Source organism: Vicugna pacos, chromosome 25, assembly GCF_048564905.1.
Source record: "Vicugna pacos chromosome 25, VicPac4, whole genome shotgun sequence".
Lineage (NCBI taxonomy): Eukaryota > Metazoa > Chordata > Mammalia > Artiodactyla > Camelidae > Vicugna > Vicugna pacos.
The window spans coordinates 36,285,159-36,311,721 of NC_133011.1; the positions used below are offsets into that span (position 1 = coordinate 36,285,159).

Below are 26,563 nucleotides of genomic sequence, written 5' to 3' on the forward strand. Positions count from 1 at the left end.
AAACAGAGGTTCAGAAAGGTCCTCTGACCAAGGTCACAAAGTTAATAAATGAAAAGTGAAAGCTGAACCCAGGCCTGTCCACCTCAAAGCTCACACCTCTAGTCATGCCAGCCCGGGGCGGGGGGTCTTTGTTCCCCTGCCTGGGTCTCTAACCTCTGTCCCTGCACTGAAGTAGGATTCCTTACAACTCTCAGCTGAGAGATGGGTCTTTCCCCAACACAGGTCCCAGTAAACAGATCCCCTTGGCTGAAAAAAGGGAAAAAACCAAAAACCAAAAACAACAACCCTCTCCCTCCAATAAACCAAAAGCAATCGTAAAGACAAATAAAAAACAAAAACCAAACAGGAATTCTGGGTTTTAATCCCCCATAAGAGGTGGCATTCCCAATTCTTAGGTTTCTTCTTCTGGTGCAATCAAGTGAAAAACAAGGAGATTCAGGGAAAAAGGAAAGTGTTATTTTGTGTTTAATTTCCTCCTTATTGAATAATACTAGCCAGGTGAGTTATTGATTTTTTTAACAGAAAAACACATTAAAGAGATAGAACTAGCATTTGATCTCCTACCTCTTGCCAGATAATTGGATTTTGATTTTCATTAAAAATTATATTTTTTCCAAAAGAAAATTAAAGGACTTGTAATAACAATTTTGAAATTACAAAAAAGTAAAGCATTTAGCAAAAAAAAAAAAACCCCAACAACTCAAAATACATACAGTTCATTTTTCTAGAAGTGGTGTCTGTATATGTTTATCCATATAATAAAGAACTCGACAGTTAGGTAGAGATTTAGACACATGAATGACAGACACAGATTTAGATATACACAGGTCAAATTTCATATGTGGGAAAAAGACTAAAGAATCATACTAGAACATTAACAGAACTGTAACTTCTGTGTTGTAGAACTGCAAGTAACTCTATTTTCTTCTCTATAACATTGCTTTTCTTATTCTTTTTCTTTTTTATTACCATCATCATTTGTTACTGTCATGCAATGAGAATGAGTTACTTTTATAATTGGGGAAAACCTCTTAGCTGTGGAAAGGGTTCAAAATTAAAATAAGTCTCATTTTTAGGTTCTGTCACCCAGAGGAATTCCATTAAAAGTGTAACAGACAGGGTAAGAACAAGGAAAACTTAGAACAACATGGTAACAATGGTTGCAATCTGAAAATAAATTTTCCAGCAGTGGCATGTGAAAGAACCGAATGTACAGCATAGACACTGTACCGATGCCTTGGGACTACAATGTAGATACTTCCGGAACCCACAGCCGGGCAATCTCAGAGAACCCAACCACTGTGTCACAGCCGAGTGGCTGATGGCTTATTCTGTACGGACAACACACACAGTTAGCACTTACAGGGGGACCTCGGGCGCCCTCCGGTCCTGGCAGCCCCGGCTCTCCTGTTTTGCCCTGAGAGTAAAGAAGAAAAGAAGAACTTGAGGACAACATTTTAAGGATCTTCCTGTCCTTGGCTGCCTGGGCCTCCCAGTATCATATTCCCACAAGCCAGTCTCTGCCCTCCTCCAGCCCCATCCTCTGGCACTTGGTCCATTCTCGTTCATAGAAGTCAGCACGGTGTGGTCCAGCCTATTTCGTTCTTGGTTTTCCTGGGACGGTGCTGGTTGTGCAGGTGTCATCTCTGAAACACTCATCCACAGGACCCCTTTTTATTCTCAGAAGTGTTCTGGTCTGGATGAGAAATTATGCAGCTGTCCTAGTTAGAAATATCCTTACATAGACTTGCAAAACCACCTCAAGGCAGCTAGTGAAGAGTGCATGTTACAAATGGGGACACCAAGGCTCAGAGGAGTTACAGTTTTACTGAGTTAATAAACGGCAGTGCCAGACTGAATCCCAGCAACACACACAAGGATTCTCTTCTCACCCCAGCAGTGGTGCCTGCTGACAGCCGGCCTGCAGGTACCCCTCCCTTAGCCCATACCGTCTTCTCTCAACGCTACGGAAGTTATTGGGACACTTTTGCTATTTAAAATTCTTCGCGACCAGCAGCTTGGTATGGCCCCTGGATAGAACAAAGCAATGAAAAGCCAGTGGGAGCCTTGGGAGCTGAAGTCCAGATGAAGTGATGAGAGGTGGGGGAAGGTCAGGACGATCAGGGAAAGGGGGTGAAAAGGCATGTGTGATCGACGATGGGAAGATGGCAGCAGGCTGGCCCCCCCTCCCTGTAACAGGAGGGTATGCCTACTCCCCAAAATCATCCCCCTCATTTTCACAGCTTACAACCTTGAGGGTCAGATGGGGTCCACAGGGGGACAAGGGAGGAAAAAGAGCATCCGTGGATTTAGAGGAAACTCTACAGGGAGGAGGAGCGTGAGGCACCAAGCTCTGATTTCCAGGTTTGCTCCTCCTTCCGCCCCAGCTTGTCCAAGTCTAGCTGGGCAATCATGGGGGGTCATTTCCCTCCCCTGGACTTGTTCTCAGTTGTCAATTCAGGACAATCTCCCCGTCATGGGTCTCTGTGATCAAGGGTATACAGGCCTAGTCTGGCTCCTGTCCCACAGTCAGATGGCACGGCCGTCACTGGCCAGACACCAGCAAAAAAAAAGGTAACAACCAGCCACTGCTGAGGGTGGTCCACGTGCCAGGCACAACTCGAGGGAGTCACACAGCGGGGTCAACGAGTCCTCACTACCACCCATGATGGAAGCGCTTCTGTTCTCCAGGCAAAGCTCGAAGGCACAGAGAGGTTAAGTGACCTGCTCAAGGTCACAAAGCTGGGGTTCTAAGGCAGGCATTTTGGCTGCAGAGCCTCCATACTTCACCCTACACTATAGCTGATGCTCAAATGTCTCTTATTAAAAATGATGCAACAGGAAACTCTAAAAGCTGCCTTCCTCACCATTCTATCTGTGTCTCTCTCCACCCATCCAGCATCTGTCTGCCTAGCTACTACCTGCCTGGCGCTCCTCCCGTGTCCCTAACCTACAGGAAGTTAGAGGAGTAAGTCAGAGTGGAAAGTGACCGCCCACTCCCCGCAGCCAGTGCCGTTTCCCGGCCGCCCCTCCCCGGCTCCCGGGAGGGCTCCCGTCACTCTGCGGAGCAGCCCCTGCTCAGGCAGAAGGCTGTGCACAGAATGGCCCTCAGGGTGCTTGACTTTGAAGTGTCTGAGGCCCAAGTGCATGGGAGTTCATGCCTCCACAAGCAATCTTCTGTCAAAAAGGCTTGATGTTGATGATAAATTCCCCAGCCTCCTGGTGCCTCGGTAGGGCTGGGAGCAGCAGTGCAGGCGTGTTCCTCACACACGCCCAGATGGGCTCCGAGGGCTGTGGGCTCAAGCTGCCCAGTGGAATGTCTGGCTCACCAGCCTGCTGGTGGCTTTCCTTCTCTCCTTGTTCCATTTCCTCACTCCGTCTGTGCTCCTCGGTCACCTCCCAAATACTCCATCTGCCTCCAAATCTTGGTGTCCAGGTCTGCTCTTAGGGGATTCTGATGCCATTCATTCCTGTGCCAACTTCCCTCCCAGCAGCTCAGAGTGATAAAGTCAGGACGGCCCCACGCTGAGCCCCCAGCATGAACAGACTGGTGAGATCTGGGATGCCCACCGGGTGGGAGCTGCCGAGCCCCCTCCTCTTGCAGCAGAACCAGCCCTGCCTTCTCAAGTGCTGACTTACCCACTGCTCACCCAGAACAGCCCTGGTCTTACCTTGGTCTGTGCCCAATGCCAGGGCCAGGTCTGTCTGGAAAGGATCTTCCACAAATAGACCGATTCTGCGGGGCTGAGCCCCAAGGGCAGCCTTCAGGATGCGAGTCCTGGATGCTCCATTTACCAGCTTAGTGACCTCTGCCAGCCTACCTAACCTCTCTGGGCCTTAGTTCCTCATCTGGGCCAACAGTGATACCCACACCCCGTCGGGTTCTTCTGGGAATCACACCGGAGAATCTAACGAGGCACTCAGCACCCCGGCCCTCGGTGCACACGCGGTCGCCGTCAGCCACGGTGGGCATGTCTGCCCCTCTCTCCCTTCCCACGTTCTCCACCTGGCGACCTGCCACCTGGCCACCAGGGGAGTGCTCTGCTGGGCGTCAGCCTTCAGCAGCTTAGACGAGGTTCCACTTTGCTCGCTGCTGTAAGCTCTTTCCTTTTCTCTCAGCAGTGAATTCCGGTTTCAGCATCTGGCCACCCGTGAAAAATGATAAAGAAGGTGCTTCTGGCAAGTTGCATAAGATGCAGAATAAGTCATAACAGTTATGGCTGCACAAAGCTCGCTGTAGAAACCTTTACGTGCTTCCACTCAGTGGTTCCATGGGCCCCACAGCTCTAACCTCACCCAGAGTTAAAACCAGGGCAGCTGGAAAAAGCAACTCACTAAATTAACTACCAGTTAGATAAGCCCGAGGTGTTTAACCACTTTCTCACGTCGTTTGATTCTCCAGAAGCTCCAGCAGTTGCCACGAGTAGTCTCATTCTATCGGAAGTGAAACGGAAGCCCTGAGATGCTCTGTGACTCACACCAGGTCACAAAGCCTGTATGGAGCGGAGCCAGCATCCAAAGCCAGTTTCTTTTTCTGGCTGTGGTCATAATTTAAGCATAAAATATTTTAATTTAATTTTATCAGTAAGCACTGTATGCACAGGGCACCAAACATTAAAAAGATGACAATAAACACACCAAGGAGTACAAAGTTGCTTTTGCATCCACAAGTCCCTTCTGCTCAGAACCACCCAACCTCAGTTACCTCCGTGGATGGTAACTACGTTTCTTGGTATCTTTGGAGTCTCCCATTGTTTCTTTATGTAAACACTAGAAGGATACCCAGACCCATTTTCATATAAAATAGGGCTAGTTAAACACACTGCCCTGTCCCCTTGCTTTTTTACCTATCAAGACATCTTGGAGAAGCCCCATGTCAGTATCTAGAAAATGTCCTCACTCCAGCTCGCAGCTGCCTGGTATCTGTCGGGGGCCCCCATCACTGGGGGCCTACCTCCTACCGGTGGGCACTGGGGAGGACCTGGGTCTCTAAGCCCCAGACGCCACCTTCCATCTTCCCCTCGATGGTGGGGCTCCACAGCTCAGAGCTGCTAGGAAGTGAAGCTTCACCATCACGGAGCCCAGATCCAGTCAAGAAGGACCAGCCGTCCTAAGGAAGGATTGCTGTGAGGCCGTAGGGGTGAGTCCGTAGACATCCCTGACCACCTCCAGCCGACAGCTGCCAGGACCTCAGCAACACACGGTCCATCTCACTGTGTGGCCCAGGCAGCTGACATTAAAGATAAAGAAAAAACAAAAACTCTAGGCCAAAGTTGCAGAAAAGGCCAACTCACACCCCCGGGAGCTGGCAGGTGACGCTCAGGCTTCTGTGGGTTTAACAGGCTTTTCAGACACCACCTTTCTACTCCAGCCACTGTCTACCTGCTCATCTCCCTTCCTACATCAATAGCATTGAGGCTGCAGGAGGAGTTAAAAAAAAAAATGAAGAGAGAGGGAGGAGGGACAGGAGTCCTGGGTGAGGGTCACGATTCCGTCACCAGCCCATCATGTGACTAAGGGCCCACAATTCCACTCCCTGAAGCTCAGTTTCCCCAGCTGTAAAATGGGCACGGCAGTGTTCGCCTGGCAGGTTCCGGGGGGAAGTAAATGAAGTGATGCATAGAAAATAACTCTCACTGTGCCCAGGTCAAAGCGGCTCTGGACACATCGTTGCTGTTTCTGAGAAACGACTGATTTGGTGTGTAAAATGAAGAGACACTTAAGAGTCCCTTACCGGGTCTCCAGGGGGCCCTGGTTTTCCATCCCTGCCCTCTTTGCCTTCTTCTCCCTGCAAGAGAAACTTGAATTAGTTCTCTGGCTGAAGACGCTAGGACGGAGGGAAGGACGCCTGTTTGCCTAGAGCACAGCAACACTGAAGTGCAGCAGACAGAACCGTTCGCATCTCCCGGTTCGTCCCCGACACCACGGTCCTGGCATGGGTCTCTGGTCAGTGCCTGGCGCGCGTGGAAAAGCCGTCCGTTACAGTCGCATCATTATTATTGTCACTGATGGAAAGAAGCCCCCACTGGACTTCTCCACGAGGTCAGACTTAGGACAACAGGGCTCCTCTCTGGGCATCCTGGGTTGACTTGACCATAGCCATGAGGAGTGAGGGTGTGGCTTCTGAGAAGATGACGAGGACACTGAGGGCCATGCAGGAGAGCCCTTAGTTCCTGGAACACAGGAGGGGCTCCGTGAGTGACAGTAAGGGTCATGTCTAGGCTATAGGAAGACCATGAACATGTCATATTGCTTTCCATGGAATCCAGCTATAATCCCTCACCTGTTTCCCCTCCTACTGGTCCACCTCTTGCTCTAAATAAGACCCTCTCTGCCCCACGTCTGCCTCAGAGACCACAACTCTTTAGGACCCTGTGCAGATGGGAGAGACAGTTCCGTACAATGACTGTGACCTCACACAGACTTAAGTTCCAATTCTGGGCCACCGGGGTTGAATGGGTTCCAGGGAAAGAAAGCAACAGGTGGCAAGGCAGAGGGGAAACTGGGAAGTCTGAATCCCGCTGGCACCGACTACACATGTGACCTCGGGCAAGCTGCTAACATCCTCAGCTCCTTAGGGGTCCCTCTCCTAGAGAGAGGTGGCCAGCCCCCCCGGCAGAGTCACTAGGCAGCTCTGGATCAGTGCTTCCACCTGCAACGCTAACAAACCCAGCGTTGATGAACCACACCAGTAGTGCAGGTGCTCCCACTGCCCCAGGCGCTCAGGGAAGGTGCAGCGGTCCTTGTCAGTGCCTTTAACGGCAGCGCCCCGGCACCGGTGGGAAGCCGTCATAGACAGTTACCTAAGTTTATTGACCATCCGGGCTGCTAGCCAACACTCAGTGTGCACCCACAGCTCTTTATGAAGCCTGCTCCCGGCATAACCACGTTAACACCAGATAAACTAGCTGGGCTGACCTGGAGGCCAGGCAGTAATGATCTTTTCAATTAAGAGTTGAACTTCAGGAACCGTGTCTCCCTGTGCATGGAGCAGTGGGGAGGATGGTCAGGAGACTCGTGCACAGAAGAGAAAGCCAACACAACCAGACACCGCAGGAAGGAGAGCTGCGACTCAGGCTGGAGGCTGGAGGCTGGTAGAAGACCCTGCGAGGATTTCTGGGGCAGACCTGGTTCCTGGGAGCAGCAGGAGTACCACTTCGGACAAGGTGTGAAAGCTATCATGGCTCTTTTTGTCCAAGCAGAAGGGAGAGGCATCAACTAGTGAAAGAGGTGACAAGAAGGCATTCTGGGTGGACAGAAATACACGTGCAAAGGCCCAGTGGCCTGGAGAGGAGAGGATGCAGAGTGTTCTAGAGACCAAAAGGAAGCCAGTATGGTGGGAACAAAAGAATGCACCGTGGCGGGCCGGGGTGGGGCTGTGGCCAGTAGAGGCCCCAGCAGGGAGCACACACCAGACCTGGAGCCACGCGAGGATCTCTTCTCAACGAAGGAGGCAGCGTGTGGGCTCTCTGGAGCCTTACTGCTAAGGTACTGGAGAGTCTGACCCGAGTGAGAAGTGTAATAAATTGAAAAACCCAGAACAACATTTGTGGAGAGAAATTTTGCAGTACGTATCAAGCACCTGAGATATTATTGTACTCTGTCAAGTAGGTCATACTTTGGGGGACCATGCTACAGAAAGAAGAAAACTGCTAGGCATGTAAAATAACCTACTGTAGATTTTTAAAACAGTTATAAGATTTGTAAGTCAACAGAATCATATATATTATGGTACCCTTTTGGGTAGAGTGTATGTAAAATTTATGAGCATTTAATGCCAGTGTGGAAGATAGAAAATGTTTCTATTACCACAATTACTTACTACAGTTATGTATGTATATGGTGTGTTGATTGACAAGTGCGTGTGTAGAGAGAGATGAAAATTTTATTTAGGTAAGTAAACGACAAATATAAACATAAAAGAAGAATGAGACTAAGACTGGCTTTGGTTAGTGATTATTTTTCTTCTAGTTTTCTGTAATGCCAAGAACTCCCCTAGCGAACACTCTTTGCTTTAACAACGGTGCAATATAGTTTTCTTTGCTTATTTTTGTAGTAAAGAAACTAGATTTTTTTAAATGCCACTTACTGGGATGCCAGGTAATCCAGAGGGGCCTTGGGGGCCTGGAGGACCTTCTTTCCCCTAAAAGATCCAAGACACAAAGCACCATTAGCTCTCTGGGACTAGCTCTCTGTAAGTAAGTGATCTCACCCAGAACTGGTCTCTCGAGGAGCGGCAGATGCTCCAGCCCACCTTGCTGCTTCCCAGGCATTGCCTCCTGCAGGGCAGGGAGGCACCCTGGACAGAGCATAAATGTGCCGGCTGGTGTGCACACTGGGACTCATCCTGGCCTTATTATATGGACTCAGGGAGAACTAGAGATTGGGAGGCACAATGGGAAGAAGATATTGGAGCTTTGGGGTCCACAAGATCTGGGTCAAGATCCAACTCTGCACTTTGTCCCCAAACTGCCTGAGACTCAGGACCCTGCTGACAGCACCGACCACAGCACCCGCAGGTGTTCCATACACAGAATTCAACACAAGTAAAGAACTGTCTGGGACGCGTGTAATGGGCGGTTTTGTTACTATGGCCCTCTTATCCAGAGGTCCGCAAACTTTTTACCATCAGTGGTCGCTCTTAGTATCCCTTTCCCCCATGAAATCCACCTTGACAGATTGTGTTTACAAAACTGCATTAATTACTAATTCATTTCCCATTTTATTCACCAAAAACACACATCACTGTCAACCAGAGCTTCTAAATCAGATGAAATCATTTTTATCATGACGGGCATTTTCATATCATCTTGTGTCTCTACCAGGAACATTTTAGAATTCCTGGTAACTTATAATTCCCTGACAGTTTCTTTCGTAATAAAAAATGCTGATGTCAGGTTTTCACATTCTAATCCATATGCCACACAAAATGAGATGTTCTTAAAGGTTGTGACTTTATCCCCTCTGAAGAAAAGCAAAAGCAAGTAATTTTGATATTTATTTCAGATTTATAGAGAGTTTATGTATGGTCATATAAAGGTCCAATCAGGGGACCAAAATACACTTCCTTTATTAAGCACTAGTTACACTCAATAAAAACTCAAGTAACTGAATTTTATTTCCATATGTAAAGAAAATGAAAGATATCACTATCATATCATTAAGGTACTGAGAATTTTTTGTCATAGACCCTTGGGAACTGATGAAGAAAGGACAATGTTTTAGGTTCACCACTGGTTTGTGAAAACCTTTTCTCAAAAGTATCTTCACTCTGCATATCCACGTTGAGTGGCTGCTCTTAATTTTTTAAAAATAAAATGCTGTGTTTATGCATTTGCATTGATAATAATTTGACATAACCTGCATCTCTGTAGACTTTTGTTGCATAATATTCGGGATTGTTTATACATACTGCCACTTACACTGGTGCGAAATAATAATAATAAAACAAAAAATGTTTACCCTCCCCCATATCCCAAATATCTGCAAACACATTAATAAAAAAGGTGGATTTTTGGTCAACTTTGGCCAAAATTCCATCACCATTAGGAATTTTTAAATATTGATAACAGAGCTTCCTAGATTCCTTCTTGGATGCTCATTATTTCAAATATCCTAGTATGGAAACACTAGTGATCTGGGATAGGAGGTAGCAAGCTCCAGCTCTCAGCCTGTTTTTGCAAATAAAGTTTTACCAGAACACAGCCTTGACTGTTAGCGTACACATTTTCTGTGGCTGAGTCACCTTTCCATGGCAGAGATGAATATTTGCAACAGAGATCATATAGCCCATAAGACTAAACTATTTACTGTCTAGATTATTTTTTGTTCCCATCTGGTGAACTGAAGACTCAATAAGGAGTCAGTATGGTTGTTCCTAAACCTGCTTTCACAACTTGTTTGCTATGGAAATTATATAATTTAATTATTCATTACGTAACCCAATGAAACTTAGGCGGAAAAAGAATGATCTTTTTATGCAAATTAAGACATTGAAAATAGATAAAGATGAGACACTCACTATCTAAATAAATAGATAGCTGTTAGCTGTACCGCAAGACAGCTATAAAAGATTAGCAAAAAAATCCTAACAAACTAGGATTCTACATTCAAATTGCTTCACAAGTGTTGATATATACTCAAACCACCCTTTAAAAAAGCAACAAATAGTAAATGGGTGGATGTTCTTTTTACAAGAAAATGACGAGACTCCATTCAGGGGAATAGAAATAAAAATGAGGGCCTTCAGTGTAAGGCAAAAAAACTGGCAAACAATTTTTATGGTTTAATTCAAAATGCAATGGAAATGTTTTAGATTTTTGTGTGTATTTTTTTCTTTTTCTTTTTTTTTTCCCCTATGCCCCATTTAACTTTCTTTACTTCTGTTTTTTAACTACCGACACTCATTTGTGCTAAGGAAACTTCTGCTATATTCTGGATGGATGTTAATGGTGAAATATCAGGACCACGGACAGCTTCAAGCACAGTCATAACTCGCCAGGACAGAATCAATGTCTTATTAAACGTAGTTTAATTCCTAGGAATACAATGATTTACATCTGGGCCCTACATCTTATTCTCCTTGGGCAAACGGTCCATTAGTTTTTATCGGGGAAATCGTTTTCTGTCTGAGAATCAATAAAAAGCTACCTGCAGTATGGTTTGTATTTTATTCATCCTGGGACTTCTAGGTGGGCTGCTTCCAAAGGATTGACCAGACGATGATCGTAGAGAGAACCACATGTCTCTTATTTTTCAAATTTAACATCCCTCCAGTCCCTAACCCAACCCTCCAACACAGAGGGTCAATGTGGAGTAATAGAAGGAATGCTGAAATGGGAATTTTCAAACTGACTGAATTCCCAACTTGGATATCAATTTCCTATCTGTCCTTGAATGAGTCACCTCACCCACCAGACCTTGACTTCCCCATCTGAGTAGGAGGAGGAAGATGTCCTGGGTGATCCCTAAAGTGCTCTTGACCCCAGGGTCCAGAGACACCAAGGCAGAGTTGACCTGTTTGCTAGCAATAGCCCTACCTAGAACGTGATGCTGGGATTCCTGTAGAGCAGGGCTGGCAGCTGGCTCCAACATCTCCTCACCGTGTGGCCTTGAACTGGTAGTTTCACTTCCCTGATGCCCAGTTTCTTTATTTATAAAATGGAGATAATCCTCGTGATGGGACAGTCAGATGAGATAATGGACCATATATTCCTTTAGGGGAACATGCATGTAGTGACAGTGAGCACATGCCTGCCAAACTGAGGTTCACCTTGGCTTTATGGTGTTGAAACCAAGAGTGGTCCTGGCAGCTTCATGCAATGAATACAGTGCTGGTTTTTGAGATAAAAGCCTTGGGTTTCAACCAGCTCCACCTGTGTGGTTTCAGTACCTTGACCTGTGACTTCCTCTTTCTTAATTTCACTCTGCTTTTTGAACAACTGGATAACAGTGGCTACCTCCTGTCTGACATGCTGCCTGGCTCCCACCACAGGCTCAGGATGGCTTAGCACCAACACCTTCTGCTTGCCTGTGCCTGTTTCAGATGGAAACTGCATTGAACAGGAATAGAGAGATGGGGTTAAACCTTGGGCCAGTTTGAACTGGTTGCAAACTGAATCCTGGAATCACAGATTGCTAGGTCATTTCATCCAAGCCTTCATTTCAGAGGCAAGGTAACCAGGGCTCTAAGGGAAATCAACCCCTCCCGTAGTAACCAGCGGTGCATAAACCCTGGGGATGTGAGCCGCAGGAGGCAGGGGCGACCAGGGCAAACTCTTGGGGTTCTGGGAAGGTCCAAACACAAACTGAAGGTGGATCCCATCCACTGAGGAACTTACTGGGGGTCCTTGGATTCCTGGCGGTCCAGCAGCTCCCGCAATTCCATCTGCTCCCTAAAGGATGGTAAAGCAGAAAGCCGGTTTGTTGTGTACTGAACAGAGATCTTTAGCACCTCCTCTTTGTGTGTGAGGCAACGCACAGATCTTGTATCCTGTGCCCCTTCCCAGCTGCCTGAACCGTTCAAGTACTCCCGAGATGCTTCTGCCTTCCGCATCAGGCTGGGATAGCCTCTGGGAATACAAAGATGTTGGGAGGACAGCAGCCATGTTTCATGAAAGGCCAAAGCATTCACCAGCCCATTACCCACAAGACAAGAGTAAATGGTCTCCCTTCAGAGTGGACATTTTCAGCTAACATCAGGGAACATTTCAGGGCAGACAACAAGAAACAGGGCAGACAACAAGAAACAAACAATTAGATTTATCTTCTAGGGAGATAAAGAAGACAGTTGCTTGTATCAACTCAGGGATAAAGAGATGTACATATAGATAAAGGGGAGAGGAGTTCTACACAGGTAAGTGGTGTGAAGTGAGCCCCAGACGTGCTTCTGTCCCAGGGCTCTTGCACATGCTGTTCCTACCGCCAGTAGTCTAACCCTCCATGTGTCAGGGCTCATATGCTGCCTTCCTCCACGTTGTGACTCAGGTGTCAGCTTCTCAGTGAGACATTTTCTGCCTACCAGATCCAAAACTGAATGTCCCTGCTTCTCACCACCCTTTTCTGTTTTTATTTTTCTGTAGCCTTTACTTCCATTTGACATCTTAGTGTTTATCACCTTATTTGTTTATTGGGAACAAAAACGATGCCTTGGAAATAGTGCACACTCAGTATTTCTTGACTAGATGAATGCTCGCTGGCCGGGTGATGCAGGCAGAGGCCCCTTAGACTAGCCAATACGTTGCTTCCTACTTGCTTTGATCGAGTGGCATGAGGCCACCATGCTTCGGTTTCCTTACTGCCCATGCCACATGGAGGTGGGGGGTAAACGAGGCACTTCCTCCAACGTGCTTAGCATGGGACGGAGGGCACCAGCGAGGGGCACACCCTCCCAGAGCCAGAGCTCCTGGGTCGGCGTCCTGGGTCCCCGCTGACTAGCTGTGTGGCCCTAGGGAAGTTATTTCACTCCTCTGCACCTCAGTTCCTTTGTGAAACAGAGAAAAAGAAAAAAGGCAGCACCTATGTAACCTGAGTTGTTGAGAGAACTCAGTCAGGTAACACACACACAGAGTGAGCCCGCACCAGGCCACGTTAGGAGATCTCCACAAAGGGCTCTCCATCATCCTAAGTCTCGTGACAGTGGTCTTCTCAGTGTGTCTGTTGGCCAACCCAAGACCAGGAAACTGCAGACAAGAACTAGACACGGGATAACGAACAAGCAAGCTCTCACAGCACTTCACTGATACCTTTCCAGCAGTCTGTAGTCATTTTACCTACACTTATTGGGCTCCTATGTTGTACCAGGTGCTGGCAAAGGTTTAGGGATACAGAAATGACCACACGGTGGTCTTAGACCTCAAAGAAACTTGGTATAGCTGAAGGAGAAGTGTCTTAATTTTCATGTAAAACAAATCCTGGAGACAAGATGCAGTCTGATTTGCCTCCATGCTTTTCACTAGGTGATGACCCAGCAAAAGTTCATGAAACAAAAAGATGTTGATAATATTTAAACAAACGGCCTACAAGGTTCGTGTTTCCCTGTACCTGGGCTGCTGCAAAGGAAAATCACACATCTAGTCCAAACCTAACGGAACAATCGAGCTTCTACTCCTAACCTGGATTCTTCTACGTAATTTTGCCGAAAGCTTCTGGCATCCTGGACTCTGGAATCTAGCTAAACTAGCAGGTTAGAAACAGGGTAAGGGTTTTACCTGGAAGAAGAATGCAGACTGAGCACCAGAAAATAGACTACCAAAGAAAGGAGCTTTGTCTGTTGGCATCGCTATCTAACACACAATAAACACTCAAAAAACAATGCATGAATGATGAAGAGTGGTCATTTCCTGCTCTTGAGTTCCTATTGCATGGCTGACCCCTAACCCTGAGTGGGCAGCTGACTCAGCGTCTATTCCCAAGGGCAGTTAACAGTCCAAGGCAGGGCACAAAGTGGAAGCTCATACACATCTGCCTGGTGCTGAAAGAACACACCAACCAGCTGAAGGCAGACAAGCTGGCTTCTGCTTGTGACTGTGAATCTCAGATTCGTCATCAAACAGGAGAATAAGCCATTTGCTACTGTTGTCATCAGAGTTCGAAGTCGCGGCAGCTCCCAACGGGAAGAGAACAGGGCTCCACTTGGGCTGGGATGTGTTTTAGGCTTTGGAGCTACCAGGGTGGGAAGAGGATGGGGCTTTAACTCAGTACTTTTTATGAGCTCTTCAGCTGCTTGGCTGTGCAGGGAAGCTACAGCCATCATGGTATGAAATGAGTCATTCAAGAACCGGGCTTTTTTATATGCTAGTATTTCCCTCTCAAATGTCCCTTCCTCACTTCACGCCGATGCCTTTTCCCGCTATCGGTACTGCTGCCATCTTGATCAGTCTTTCTCTTTGCGGATCAGATGCCACAAAATCCAGTAACACACACAAACACAGTGCAAAGAAATTCCCTGCATGAAATTACACATTTTGAAACATATGCAGAATTTCACAAAATCAAACGATAGCAAACGGATCATTTCCCTACCAGGTCATTCACAAATGTGCAGACGGCAGAGTTGGAACAGTTAAGACCTGAGGCCGAGAAACTGAAAAGGATGTTAACAGCAAAGGCACTAGAAAGAGGGGGATGGAACGAGCTGAACATGAGAGATCTCAGGCAGGCTCTGTGGGCAACTCGGAAAGCTTCAATACTTTTGTAGACGATTTACCTTTCCACGATTTTGGTGGAAAAATCTGTCATGAACTGAAAGATGTTGTTTCATGTTCTCATGATTTTATTGAAAAAAAATACACTTAAAACAACTTGATTTATTTTAAGAATTAACACATAGTTACAATTAGTAGCCAACTAGATGCCGTTGAAAAGGAGACACAGCAAGCTTAATTTCATACATTCTAACTTCACGATCCTTCATTATTTACGACAGGCTGGTCCCTATCTGAAGCAGGTTCCCTTTCAGGGTCCTTTAGCCATTACCAGTGACCCCTTCTCTGCAAGGTCTGGGAGACCAGGGCTCCTGAAGAACCCATGGGAAACGCCAGGGGACCAGGCCTGGCTTGGTGAGGATTCTAATTCCCACAGCCCGTTACCATGGCTACCGCGGGTAACCACCACAGTGGACCGAGCAGAGGAGGGACAAGAGTAACCCGTGGGCCGCCTAGACCAAAGGGAGGCAAGGTTGCTGAGAAGAGCATCAGTCAACATCAGCACCACGGCCACTCTAAGAGCAAGGAGAACACTTGCCCTGGGGGGTGGGGTGGGGCAGGGGAATAAATGGGGTGATACTATGGTGGTTGCAGATACACTGATAACAAGGGCCTTAGAATGCTAATGAATGAACTGTTGAAAAAAGTCATGCTGCACAGTAATAATAATCCGTAGTTATTATTACTGTTATCAATTATAGTAAATCCAAGCAAGTCTGAGCTTGCATAAACACCCTGTGATTCCCAGAGCCTCTTACTATGGGACAGGTTTCTATGGGAGAGGGACAGTTGCTTCTCCATTTCTTACCTAAGATTCTAACCTTGGAATTATCCCCAACTCCCCCCTCCCAAGCTGGATAAAGAATAGTAAGTCGATCCTGTCCATCCCTTCCAAAGCCTCCTGTCCCAGGAGCATTCTAATTACACTGTCCCTCAATGCTGCTCAAGACCCTCCGTGCTCACTCCACATGCCTCTGGGACTGCACTTCCAGTTCACCCCTGGACACCTCTCAGGTCAGCCCAATCTTTCAAATAAGAGGTACGTCAAGGTGACAGCACCTCCAGTGAGTGTGGACGTGTGTACTGATGACAAGGCCAAAAGAGGAAGGGATTAAAAATAATTACTTACCAGTGGCCCTGGGTTCCCTGGGGGCCCCATGAAACCTGGAACTCCTGGATGACCCTAGGAAAACACAAAGCAATTCTTTTAAATGATTCGTAAAAAGCTTTTCACTTATGAAAAGTGAAGTTTTTCACTTTCAGACAACAAGCCAGAATCTATCTTCTAACTCAGATAACAACCCTGGAGATACATACTTTTATGTATTTCAGTAGGTGGTTGAGGAAGTATCTAACAGTGCTTACAAAACCAAACCTATCCTGGACCTGGATCTGCTTCACAATGATGTGGAGGAAGCAGGTGTGGGGGAAGCGGTGAAGGGTACAGAGGGACAGAGGAGTGGCCCCAGAGCTGGAGGGCGCTGTGCCTGGGCGACAAGTGCCAGGCGGACACATTTTATTACACTCTCTTCTTTTTATGTACGTTTGAAGTATCCCATAGCGAAAATTTAAAACAAATAAATACATGCACACACCATTTATATCCACAATGGAAACTGTTAGGTTAACTGAACGACAGAATCTATGAACCTATTACAGTTATTATAAGAGATTCATGTCCCCACGTGGAGAGGAGTCCACGTGTATTACAGGATGAGCCACACCGGCTACAGGGCAGAGTGCACCGCGTCTCACGTTTAGCTTAGCACAACAATGTTATAAAAGCGAACAAACCACCATGAAAGAAGTGATTCTCCTAAGTACCCCCCCATCCCTCCGCAGGGAAACACAAGCTGCAGTGACGCTCAGCAGAGAAGCACTGCCGTTGACAACTCCCTCCTATAAGAATAACCCAAACACATGTTGTTTTTCAAGATACAGACGGAACTCTAGCCGAGTCTGTCGCTCCGACCTTGCGCGCAGCTCTGATGGCACCGCCTCCGCGCCTCCGCTCGCGCGCCCCGCCCCCTCCGGTAAGTGAGGCCGGGTTCGCGCGTTACTCGCCCCGCATCGCAGAGCCCGGGGCGGCGCCAGCGCGGGGCGCCCACTGAGACGGACGGAAGGCTCAGAAGGAAGGAGGAAGGCCAGGCGGGAGGAGGGAAGGAAAAGCAAAGCGGGGAAGGAGTGGCAGCAGCATAGCCCAAGCACCACAGCCAGTCTGAGTGCAGGAAGGCCGCTAGCGGCTGAGCAGCGGCGCTGCGGGGTGAGCGGCGGCGGCGCCCCGGGCTGGACGGGAGCCGCGCTCGGCGCGAGGCGGCGCAGCACGTCAAGGTCAGCGGCGCCCCCCCGAGGCCCCGGGAGGAGAGGCCCCAGCGGGGAGGGGGTCTGCGAAGCTCTCGGCTGCAGACGGGGGAGTCTCGCGGGAGGCAAGAAGGGGCATTTGGCATTTTGTGATGAATGACCACCATCTCAGTGAGCAAGAAGCTCTGAACGAGCACAACATTTTAAAACATTTTTTTAAAGAAATGACAAGACAGGATCCTCAGATAATGGGGGAAGGGGAGTGTGCCAGTGAACCAAGGTGGAAACCACAAAAACATGATTAAAAAAAATCCTACCGAAGACAAGAGGCAAGAAATGATTTCAGAAATGAATTTGGTGATCTGGGAATAAAAGTTACCTAGAAAAAACAGTGATGTTTCTTCAGGGTGGATGGTTCCTCATAAAATAAGTTTTTACCTGATCGCCTTTCTGCCCAGTCTCACCATCTGCACCACGCTCTCCTTTACTTCCCTTAGGAGAAAAAAAGAAAGAAGGACCATTACTGAAAATCTGGCTAGAGCTTACCTTGCAAAAGAAAAATTTTGGCATTACATCCTTCCACTTAATCAATCACTCATTCTTCATTAGTCTCTTGTCAAGACAGTGCTGCAGGCCAGGCAGGATGTCAGCAGATGAGAACAGTTAGGCCTAGTTGAGGGACTGTTGGTGCAATGGCTTAATTGGGCTGTAGGGGGCAGGATGGGATCAGCAGAAAATGGGGCTGGGGATCCAGGCAAAGCCCACTTCACTGACAATCTTTTGTGTCAGCCCGAGAATCTGAATTTACTTGTAGGCTCTGGAAACCAGCAGAAGGATGTAGGACCACCCTAGGCTTCAGGAGGGTGCCTCAAGCTGCGGTGCAGGGTGGGCTAGAAGGTCCAGGATGAAGAGATGGGGTCAGTTAGGAGGAAACTGGGATGTTACAAGTGTGGGAAGGAAAGGAGCAGAGTCAACACGGTGTCTGTGGGCATCGCAGAGTAGACCAGCACCACCACCGCCTCCTCCTCCTCACATCATCATCATTATCTTCATCATCACAGTCATCAAGACACCACGTGCAACCTACCAAAATTATAGTTTCACAGACCAACTCAAAGTAATATTCAAAGGTTCCAATCTATCTTAATGGTCACCTATTTGGCCCCATGTTTCCCATGCTAACAAGTGTATTTCAGTAAAATGCTATTAAACAAAAACATCCCAGTTCCTTTAAAAGAATGCACTACGCAGTAGAAGAAGTCACTGGGGGTTAGCCGCCTTGGCTCTGGTGCCAGGCCCGGCATCCCTTGTCTTTGCGGCTTGCAGAAGATTATGCTCTTTCTTCACTCTGTTCATCCGGTAAATGAAGGATAGGGGTGTATGTCAATCTATGAAGGTCCTTCCAGCTCCAGAACCCGACAGTTCTCTCACTGAAACATCACACCCACCCTCTTCCCATCCCGACTGCGGTACCACATCAGCAGTTCATGGGGACAGTGACTACCGAACAGCACGCTGGCTGCCCCCCTGCAGTGTACCGTGATGGTTAGGTGATCTCGTGCCTGCAGAGCGCCAAGTGCTGTTGTTTAGAGGAGAAAAGCAGTAGGTTCAGAGGGGAAGAGCATTTATTCCAACATGTTTGCATGTAATTATTTCTACTGTTTTTAAGTCGATAAAGCCAGCACACTGTCTGCAGCCACTTTGTAATTTCAACGAAAAGCAGTGACATAGAACAGCACACTGGTTCTCTGACATTAAGGACAATTGCCTTAAAAGTAAATGGTTTTCTTTCAATTTCCAGCCCTCAGTTTGGCCTTAGAGTGGTTTCAACCCTCATCTAACAACTAAAATGTCAGCAGCTCAAGGCTGGCCACAGTTGTCCTTGTCTCCTCCACCGCAGCTGGGAATCAGCACAAACACGGCCACCCCCAAGCCTGACTCAATTCCTTCCAGAAAAGAGGGCTGACATTTACAGAGCCCCTACTCTGCCGGGCACTCTGCCAGGGCTTTCGCATGAGATCTCATTCCATGTTTTTCTTTGTTTATATCCCGAGCTGGTGCAAAACAACATTTACTAGTCTATGTTATCTCATTTAGCCAAGACGACTGCTTGACGTAGAGGTTATTATCAGAGTGTATTAGTAAGAAACCTGAAGACCAGAGAGGTTAAGTCATTCGTCTGAGGTCACAGAGCTAATAAAAAACAAGATGTGGCATCAAATCCAGATCTGTCAGTATCCAAACTGCCTGCTCTGACCAGGTTACTTTCCTGGTTATTTTCCTAGGTTGTGACGCCTTGTCCCACTGGTTTTATGATGTGCAGATCGCCGGATTTAGAGTCTGATTGATCATGCTCTGGGAACCATTCTATGCACAGAGAATACAGCCATCAAAGACAGATTAGAAACAAAAAAAACAACCTGCCCCCCTGGAGCCCACATCCCAGGGTCATTACTAGTTTGCTACTTGGCTATCTCGGTTCTCTTCAGCAGATGTTTACTGAGGATCGACTGTTAGGGTTTTGTTTTTCCTGTTGAAAATCAGGGAAGGAACTCCCACCACACCCCTTTTATTAGAGCATTTACTTTAGAAAACTCGTCACTGTGAGTTCTTTCTCTGTCGCTTTGAAATGTATGTAAGCCTTTTCCAAAGCTAAGTAAGCCTTTTGCCAGCTCTAGGTCCCAGGAAAGTCTTTCTCAAGGACCTGGGAACATTGTTTTGAAATGTAATCATCAAGGAAAATGAAACCCCATCTCCCAGGTTCTGCAGGAAGGGAGGAGCCTAACTACAGGGCCCCTTGTTCCAAGCTACAAACTACCTCCAGTTAAAAAGACGTCAGAAGTTTGTTTTGTTTTGTACAAAGCTAATTCACTAAAGCAGACGGCCACCCCGCTTACCAGGTGACCTTGTAGGTCTTTCTTCTCCAGCACATCAGGCCCTAAAAGGCATGGCCCATATCTGACCTAACTCTATACCTCCTGACTTGGAAGGGAGCTGTTCAAGGCCATGCTTGGTGAGAACCTTCCAGGATCAAGGCAGCTGTAGGTGAAAAGACTTCTCTCCTGAAGACAGCATGGACTAAATGGCTTTGGGCTGCCTTCTGGGCAGAATGGGATTCCAGGACCTTTTCTGGCAGAGGAGGTATGACTCTGCCTCCCAGACTCGTGGGCTCCAAGCGGGGGCTTCTGCTCATTTAGTGTCTCCAGTCCTACAGCTCCCGTTACATGACTGGTGCACATGTGGGTGAGAAGAAAACCATGTTTTTCGTGAAGGACAGAATAGTCAAACTGGAAGAGGCTTTAACATCTGACTCTGCAGAAAATTATGTGTCCAGAAAATCATGTTCTGATTACCATCTTGCTTCTTCTTCCTCTACATGGCTCATAATCAAACAGCAGCCACTACCTCAGACCCTAACCCGTAGAGTCAGTGTCTATGCGGTCTGAAAGCTCTAGATCGGAGCTCTGCAGTTGATGATGTCAGTGACCTCCCCAGACCCGGCAGCCAGAGGTAACAGCTGTAAATCTGCAAGACAAATCTTAGGGAAGCTGGTTTCCCAGATGCTGGATCACAAGCTGCAAACAAGCAAATCAAACCTTCCTGATGATGCATGTGACCAGTGGCCACCCAGGACCTTTGGTTATAAAAGGACATTAACAGTGACCATAGATGCTCCATTATGAGTAGCATTTTCAATTTACAAATTCATCTTCGTGCCCCCAGGTCTGGCAGCGATAAGTGAAATTCAGCAGAAAGGAAACGAAACAGTCCTCTGTTCTGTTTCCTGGAGATTGGCTTCGGATGAACCAAGAGCACAGAGACAGGTTTGAGCTTGAAGCCAAGAACCAAGGCAAGCCAGTGAGTCCTCTGCAACTCATTCTCCCAACAACAGGCGGTCGTAAGGGGAAGCTGTTACAGGATCATTACCAGAGGCAGCTGGCTTTGCCCTCCTTGGGAGCTGTCCTTGGTGCTGGCGCTGGAGGTAGCGTTGCTGGGGTCTAACAGCAGGCTACTACCGTGGGGCATAGTAGGGATCACCTTGGCTATACCACCCACTAGTTTCATAATTCTAGCACTTAATCTTGCCAAACTCTAGTTTCCTAGTCTGTAAGGTGGAACAGTATCTCTGCCTCCCAGGATGATGCTGACCTTTGCAGGAGGTAGTACTTAAAGCAGGTAAACTGGCCTTAGCTCTTAGCACACCAGGTATCTCACCTACTGGCTGCAGCTCCCTGGGAGTTCATTCTGCAAGTGAACCCTGAGAACTTCTCAAGGTCGCCATGGACTCCCAAGTGGAGAAGCAAACCCCTGTCTCTCAGATACAGCATTAATTTGTGTTCTTTCTCTGGATGGAAGCTTTCTTTGGCTTTCTCTTGATTATGTAAAGGAACAAATCTCCCTTGAAGGGAATTATAGAAGAACAAAGGCAGAGCCATTGTCCCAAGACATCAGCACTTCAAGCGGGGCTGGGCTGATAGAGAAAATAACTCCTACTTAGTGGAGGGAACTCCTTATCTGTTTAATTGATTTGCTTTTGTTTCCCTGAATAAAGGCCATTCCCTGGCAGGGGCAGCACCCAGCAGCCGGTAAGCTGACAGCGAAGACTGCATACTTAAGGCTCAGTTGAAATTCCCCACCTGCAGAGTCCTTCAGCGAGGAGTTCAGCCACCACCTATGACCCCAGAAAGGGAGGGTAAGACTCAGTTAATAGCCCCTCAGTTAATAGCCCCGAGGCAGCTATGCTTTGTGCAGTCTCTTAACCTAACGCTGCACCAGGGCAGTCTCTCGTTCCAGCAACACTGAGACCTGATGCCTGCAGTTTGTGAAGCAGTAGTGTCGGGTCTGTCAAGACCCTACGAAACTTCAAAGTCTATCGGACAACAGCAAACGCTAGATGTGGTGACCCGCCAGCCAGGGCCTGGGTGACCTGGTGGTTCTCCACCTGGATACCCGATAGGTGGCTGTCACACCACAGTATTTCTGTTTGCTTCCTTGCTTTTAACAATAGTGAGTGAGTTTTCTGATTTTAGAACCATCATTCCTCTACACTGGACGTCACTCGTCCTCAAACTCAGGTTACCCAGTGAGATGAGCAGAATAATTGTACACAGTTTTATGAAGGCTCACTGACCTGTGGTCCAGCTATTCCTGGGGGCCCTGGGAGGCCTCTGGGACCAGCATCTCCCTGTAGCATCAACAACAAGAATGAGTGTCTGGACCAGAACAGACTCAGACATAGAAAACAAACTATGGTTACCAAGGGGGAAAGTGGGGCGGGGGATAAATTAGGAGTTTGGGATTAACAGATACACACCACATATAACATAGATAAACAACAAGGACCTACTGTACAGCACAGCGAAGTAGAGTTAATTTCTTGTAATAAGTTATAATGGAAAGGGATCTGAAAATATATGTATGTATATGTATAACTGAATCGCTTTGCTGTACACCTGAAACTAACATTGTAAATCAACTACACTTCCACAAGAAAAAAAGGATGCGTGTTTGGAGCCCACACCCAGAGTTACAGCAAGCCACCCCCTTACACATCTAGTCACTGATTTCCCACTGAGATTTCCCTGTCCCCTTCCCACCCCCAGCGTGTGTGAGCTAAGGGGGCAGACGAGTGGTGGCGACAGGAGCACGGCTATGTGTTCATGGGCATGACCCACCGCTACCGTGCTAGCTGGCGTGCTAGCCAGTCCCCAGGACGACCCCAGTGACCTCTGCCCCCACAGCCACACCCCTGAGTAGAACCCTCCCGTGTACCAGCGAGGCAACTCTGGGGTCTCCAAGATGATGCAATGGTAAAAACTGTTTCCTATTTTCTCCTTACCTTCTTCCCTTCTGCGCCTTCTCTCCCTGGCTTTCCTGGGAGACCTTTGTCCCCTTTAAAACCTGGCAGACCAGGGAGGCCCGGGGGGCCAGGGGGGCAGTCATTGCACATGTCCTGAAAGAAAGAGCAAACACATGATACAGTTACTGGCAAAACAAAAGGTGGCCCAGAGCTCCTCCTCTCCAGACAGGAGGAAGCCAGCAAATGAGGAAAGAGCAAGCAGGTGGGTTGAGTCATTACCCAAATAGCTTGTGTCAAGCTTTGCATTTTTCTCTTAGTCCTAAATTAGATTTCAGTGCTGATATATCTGGATTACTACCCCATTTCTCCCTGCTTCTGGCCAAACGGCTGAAACACAGCCCAAGACAAAGATGTCAAAAGTGCATGTACCAGTATCTGTGAACATCTGGAGATACTCACAGTACAGGTTTAATGCAAACACTCAGCATTGTTTACAATAGCACGCCCTGTCCCTAAGGCTAGAGAGCGTCCTCGGTCTCATGGGTTTGCCCAAGTGGTTCCTGAACAAAGCAGCAAGACAAAGAAAGCAACAGGTGCCCGCCCTCAGGACTCTGCTGCCTGGCACATGCGAACCTCCCCAGGCCTGGCATTCCTCTCTGCCCACAGTGGGCATTTAACAAATGTTCCCTGGAAAGGAGCTTTGCTCTCCTTCTTTGAGGCAGGCAAGTCCCCAGAGTGAATGTAAAGCCCTCAGCCCAGGGAACAGGTTTTCTAACTTGTCTGTGTCATCCCCAGATCTTACAGCTTGGAGCACAGCAAACACCAAATAAAACTCACGGGCTTGACCACACCCCTGCCCGTCTCACCCCCCAGGGGCTTGGGTCGCTCCCTCCACGGCCTTCTCGCTAACCCTCCCTCTCTTCCTCCCCCACTCTCTCCTTTTGATGAAGGTGTCAGCTCCTTCCCAGTGCACTTGGCTATTTCTATTCATTCATGTGTTCACTCAGCCGCTCCCTCAATGAAAGAGCATTTACTTGCAAAGCAACCACTCTGTCAGGCACCGTGCCTCTCCGCTCTGAGACCACAGGAGCACGCATCCTGAGGGCTCTTGGTCCCGCGGCACCCACGGACACGCAACACACACACTGACAAGGGCCTCTGGGATGCTGCCCTGGAGCCACCTGCAGAGTGTCCTGTAGGACAAGGTGCACGTGTTCACATTCAGTGAGGTGAGCTTTCAGGCGACCTGGCATTCATCTTGGTGTCTAATGCAGGATGGACGGGCTTTTTCCATCAAAAAAGCAACTTTGAACAGTCTACCTTCCTTTGACAAGCTCACTCCTGCTCAGTCTCTGCAGACTCTTCAGCTGTGTCCTCCTCCAGGACGTCCCCCAAGAACTGGGGGTGTGTTCCTGCTTCCACGGACCCAGGAATTCCCGCTGTGGCAGCACGTGACCCACTGTTGATGTGGTCTGTTTATAGCTCCATGCCCTCCCCACCAAGAAAAGGAAAGTGTGACTCTCCGAGAACAGCGGTAGAGTCTTTATGCATCCAATTCAGAGCAAATAACCTACTGCAGAGCATGAGTTCCGTCAGTGGGTGAGCCAGCCGACCCGACTGACCGACCAGTGACCTGCTGGCATCCAGGGCCATCTTCCTTAGCAGGTGGTTCCAGAAGCTGGCTGAATTTTTAGGGGAAGGGTGAGGAGCATCAAATGTTTTCGCTGCTGCCTTTTGTTTGGAGGCATGGCAGACGTGGGAGGAACTCACGTATTCCCAGACCTTCTCTTATAGTTCTTCAAAATGAGACACATCCACAACATGCAGCAGAGTGGACAGAGGCTGCACGGGAGCGGAGCTAGCCTGGTGGCTGCGGGAGCTTGGGCCACTGAGATTTTGTTGGATGTGCGGGACACAGAGTGATGGGGAACCACCCTCTGCAGTGAGGTCCAGAGCACAAAGCGGCAAATCTGAGTAACTCATCTCACTGGTTTCGACTCTCTCTTTTCAGCTTCCGTCGTGGATAACTCTCAGGCTGACTGTGTCTTAGTCCCAATTTCTGTGCAGGATTGTTCACTGAAGACCAGTGCAGCCCCACCGCAGCCCACAGACTCACCAGCGAGGGGGCTGGACTTAGCATACTGACCCGGCCCTGGAACCCAGCGAGCACAGGGCAAGGCCAGCCCCCCACTGCTGTCCTACCCACCCTCAATTGGGCGCCTGTGCTCCTGGGGTCCCCAGTTCCTCTTGACCCTGGGCTGCCTGGAATGTCTTGAGACTAGTATTGGGGCCCAGGGCAGGCTGCCCTCAAATATGTCTCAATGGCATATTGATTATTTTGAATTAAAGTGACTCAAGAAATGGCCAATGCAGGCGGGACAGTGACCCTTCTCTCTGTCACCCTGAGAGCAGGAGATAAATCTCTCACGTGAAACGCGCACTGCCCGCATTTGGAGGTGGGACACCTTCACTGCCAGAGACAGGGCATCCAGGGCCGAGAAGCCGGTGTAAACAAACCTCCTGATTTTAATTCACGGCCCCGAGCCCAAGCTCCGCTCAGGTTCTTCACTGATGAATCGCCCGAAGCCTAAGCTTCTTTTCCCTGCCAGTTCCTCACACACACACACTGTTTCTTTGTCCAAAAAGTATAAAAGCTGCCAGTTTTGGCCACTTCTTAGGTCCCATTTCTAAGATAACTCCACGTGCATGAATTAAAACCTGTTGCTTTTCCTCCCACTAATCTGTCCTGTGTCACCTTTCTCATTAGTCCAGCCACAAGAGCCCCAGAGGGGGTGTAGGGGGAAAACCCCACTCTCCATCACTAGACCGGGCTCTACTTCCAACCAGGCGGGCTTGCTCAGACCACACGGAAGCCTCTGCCACTCGGGCCCACGGCTTCACCTCTCCCAGCCGCAGCCTCCTCACGTGTGAGGTCAGAGAATGAGTAACGAGGGCTGCCTGCCTGCTGCCGAGCTGGGCCCCCGGTGGGAGCACGAGTGTCTGCCGCCCCGTGAGTCACTGTGGGTTCAGCCGCCGTTTCCCTCCGAGTCTGTCCCCTTGTCGCACCTGCACATCAGATGCCCTTGCTCCTCAGCACTGATCCCCACCTCTTCCATGTCACCGGGTCATCCCAGACAGGCCACTTAGTCCCCACTAGTCTATTTCTACACCAGCTGACAAGGCTCATTCTCCGACCTTAGGGTACAGTCGTGGAGTTTAAACGGAGCAGGCCTGTGGCGCGTCTAGCACGTTGCCAGGTCCCCTATGCGTAATCTGCAGACGCAACCCCTCTCGCCCCCACCCCCTGCCCTTCGCCTGCGGCGCCCTCAGCAAACCCAGCCGGCCATGTTGTTCTGTGTGGTGAGGCATGGCACACCAAGCAAGCGCTCCTAAAATGCTTATAACAGGAGGAACTGCAGTCTCTGCCACATGGGAAAAAACCACCGCTGCTTCTCAGGTGCAGAAATCACCTCCCAATCACCTGACCCAAGCCCCTGCTGGACTCCTGCCCCCTCACTGCACACTCCTGCTGAAGGGCTGTGGAGCCTGCATTTCAAACCTCTGGGTAACAGACAAGGAACTCGCTACTGCCTGCACGTCATCAGGGAGCTGTCAGGAAGCTCAGACTCAGGCAGAGGTGAAGGTGGATGGCAGAGGGGATAAGCACAACGGTTCGGAGTTGGTCTCACTGGGTTTGAGACTCGGCTCTGCCACCGTCCAGCTCTGTTACCTTCAACAGGCGACTGGCCCACCTGTG

At 48.6% G+C, this 26,563-nt stretch overlaps 1 protein-coding gene across 1 annotated transcript in view; it reads right to left on the minus strand.

Moving 5' to 3' along the window:
* COL22A1 (collagen type XXII alpha 1 chain) overlaps positions 1-26,563 on the minus strand; it is a 212,646-nt gene that overhangs the window by 22,092 nt on the left and 163,991 nt on the right. Inside the window, exons 45-52 of the mRNA XM_072949767.1 lie at positions 22,846-22,959; positions 22,138-22,191; positions 17,445-17,498; positions 15,835-15,888; positions 11,841-11,894; positions 8,090-8,143; positions 5,735-5,788; positions 1,364-1,417 (exon numbers count right to left, since the gene is read on the minus strand). Of these exons, the coding sequence (XP_072805868.1) occupies positions 1,364-1,417; positions 5,735-5,788; positions 8,090-8,143; positions 11,841-11,894; positions 15,835-15,888; positions 17,445-17,498; positions 22,138-22,191; positions 22,846-22,959 (492 nt within the window). The remainder of the gene's footprint in view (positions 1-1,363; positions 1,418-5,734; positions 5,789-8,089; positions 8,144-11,840; positions 11,895-15,834; positions 15,889-17,444; positions 17,499-22,137; positions 22,192-22,845; positions 22,960-26,563) is intronic.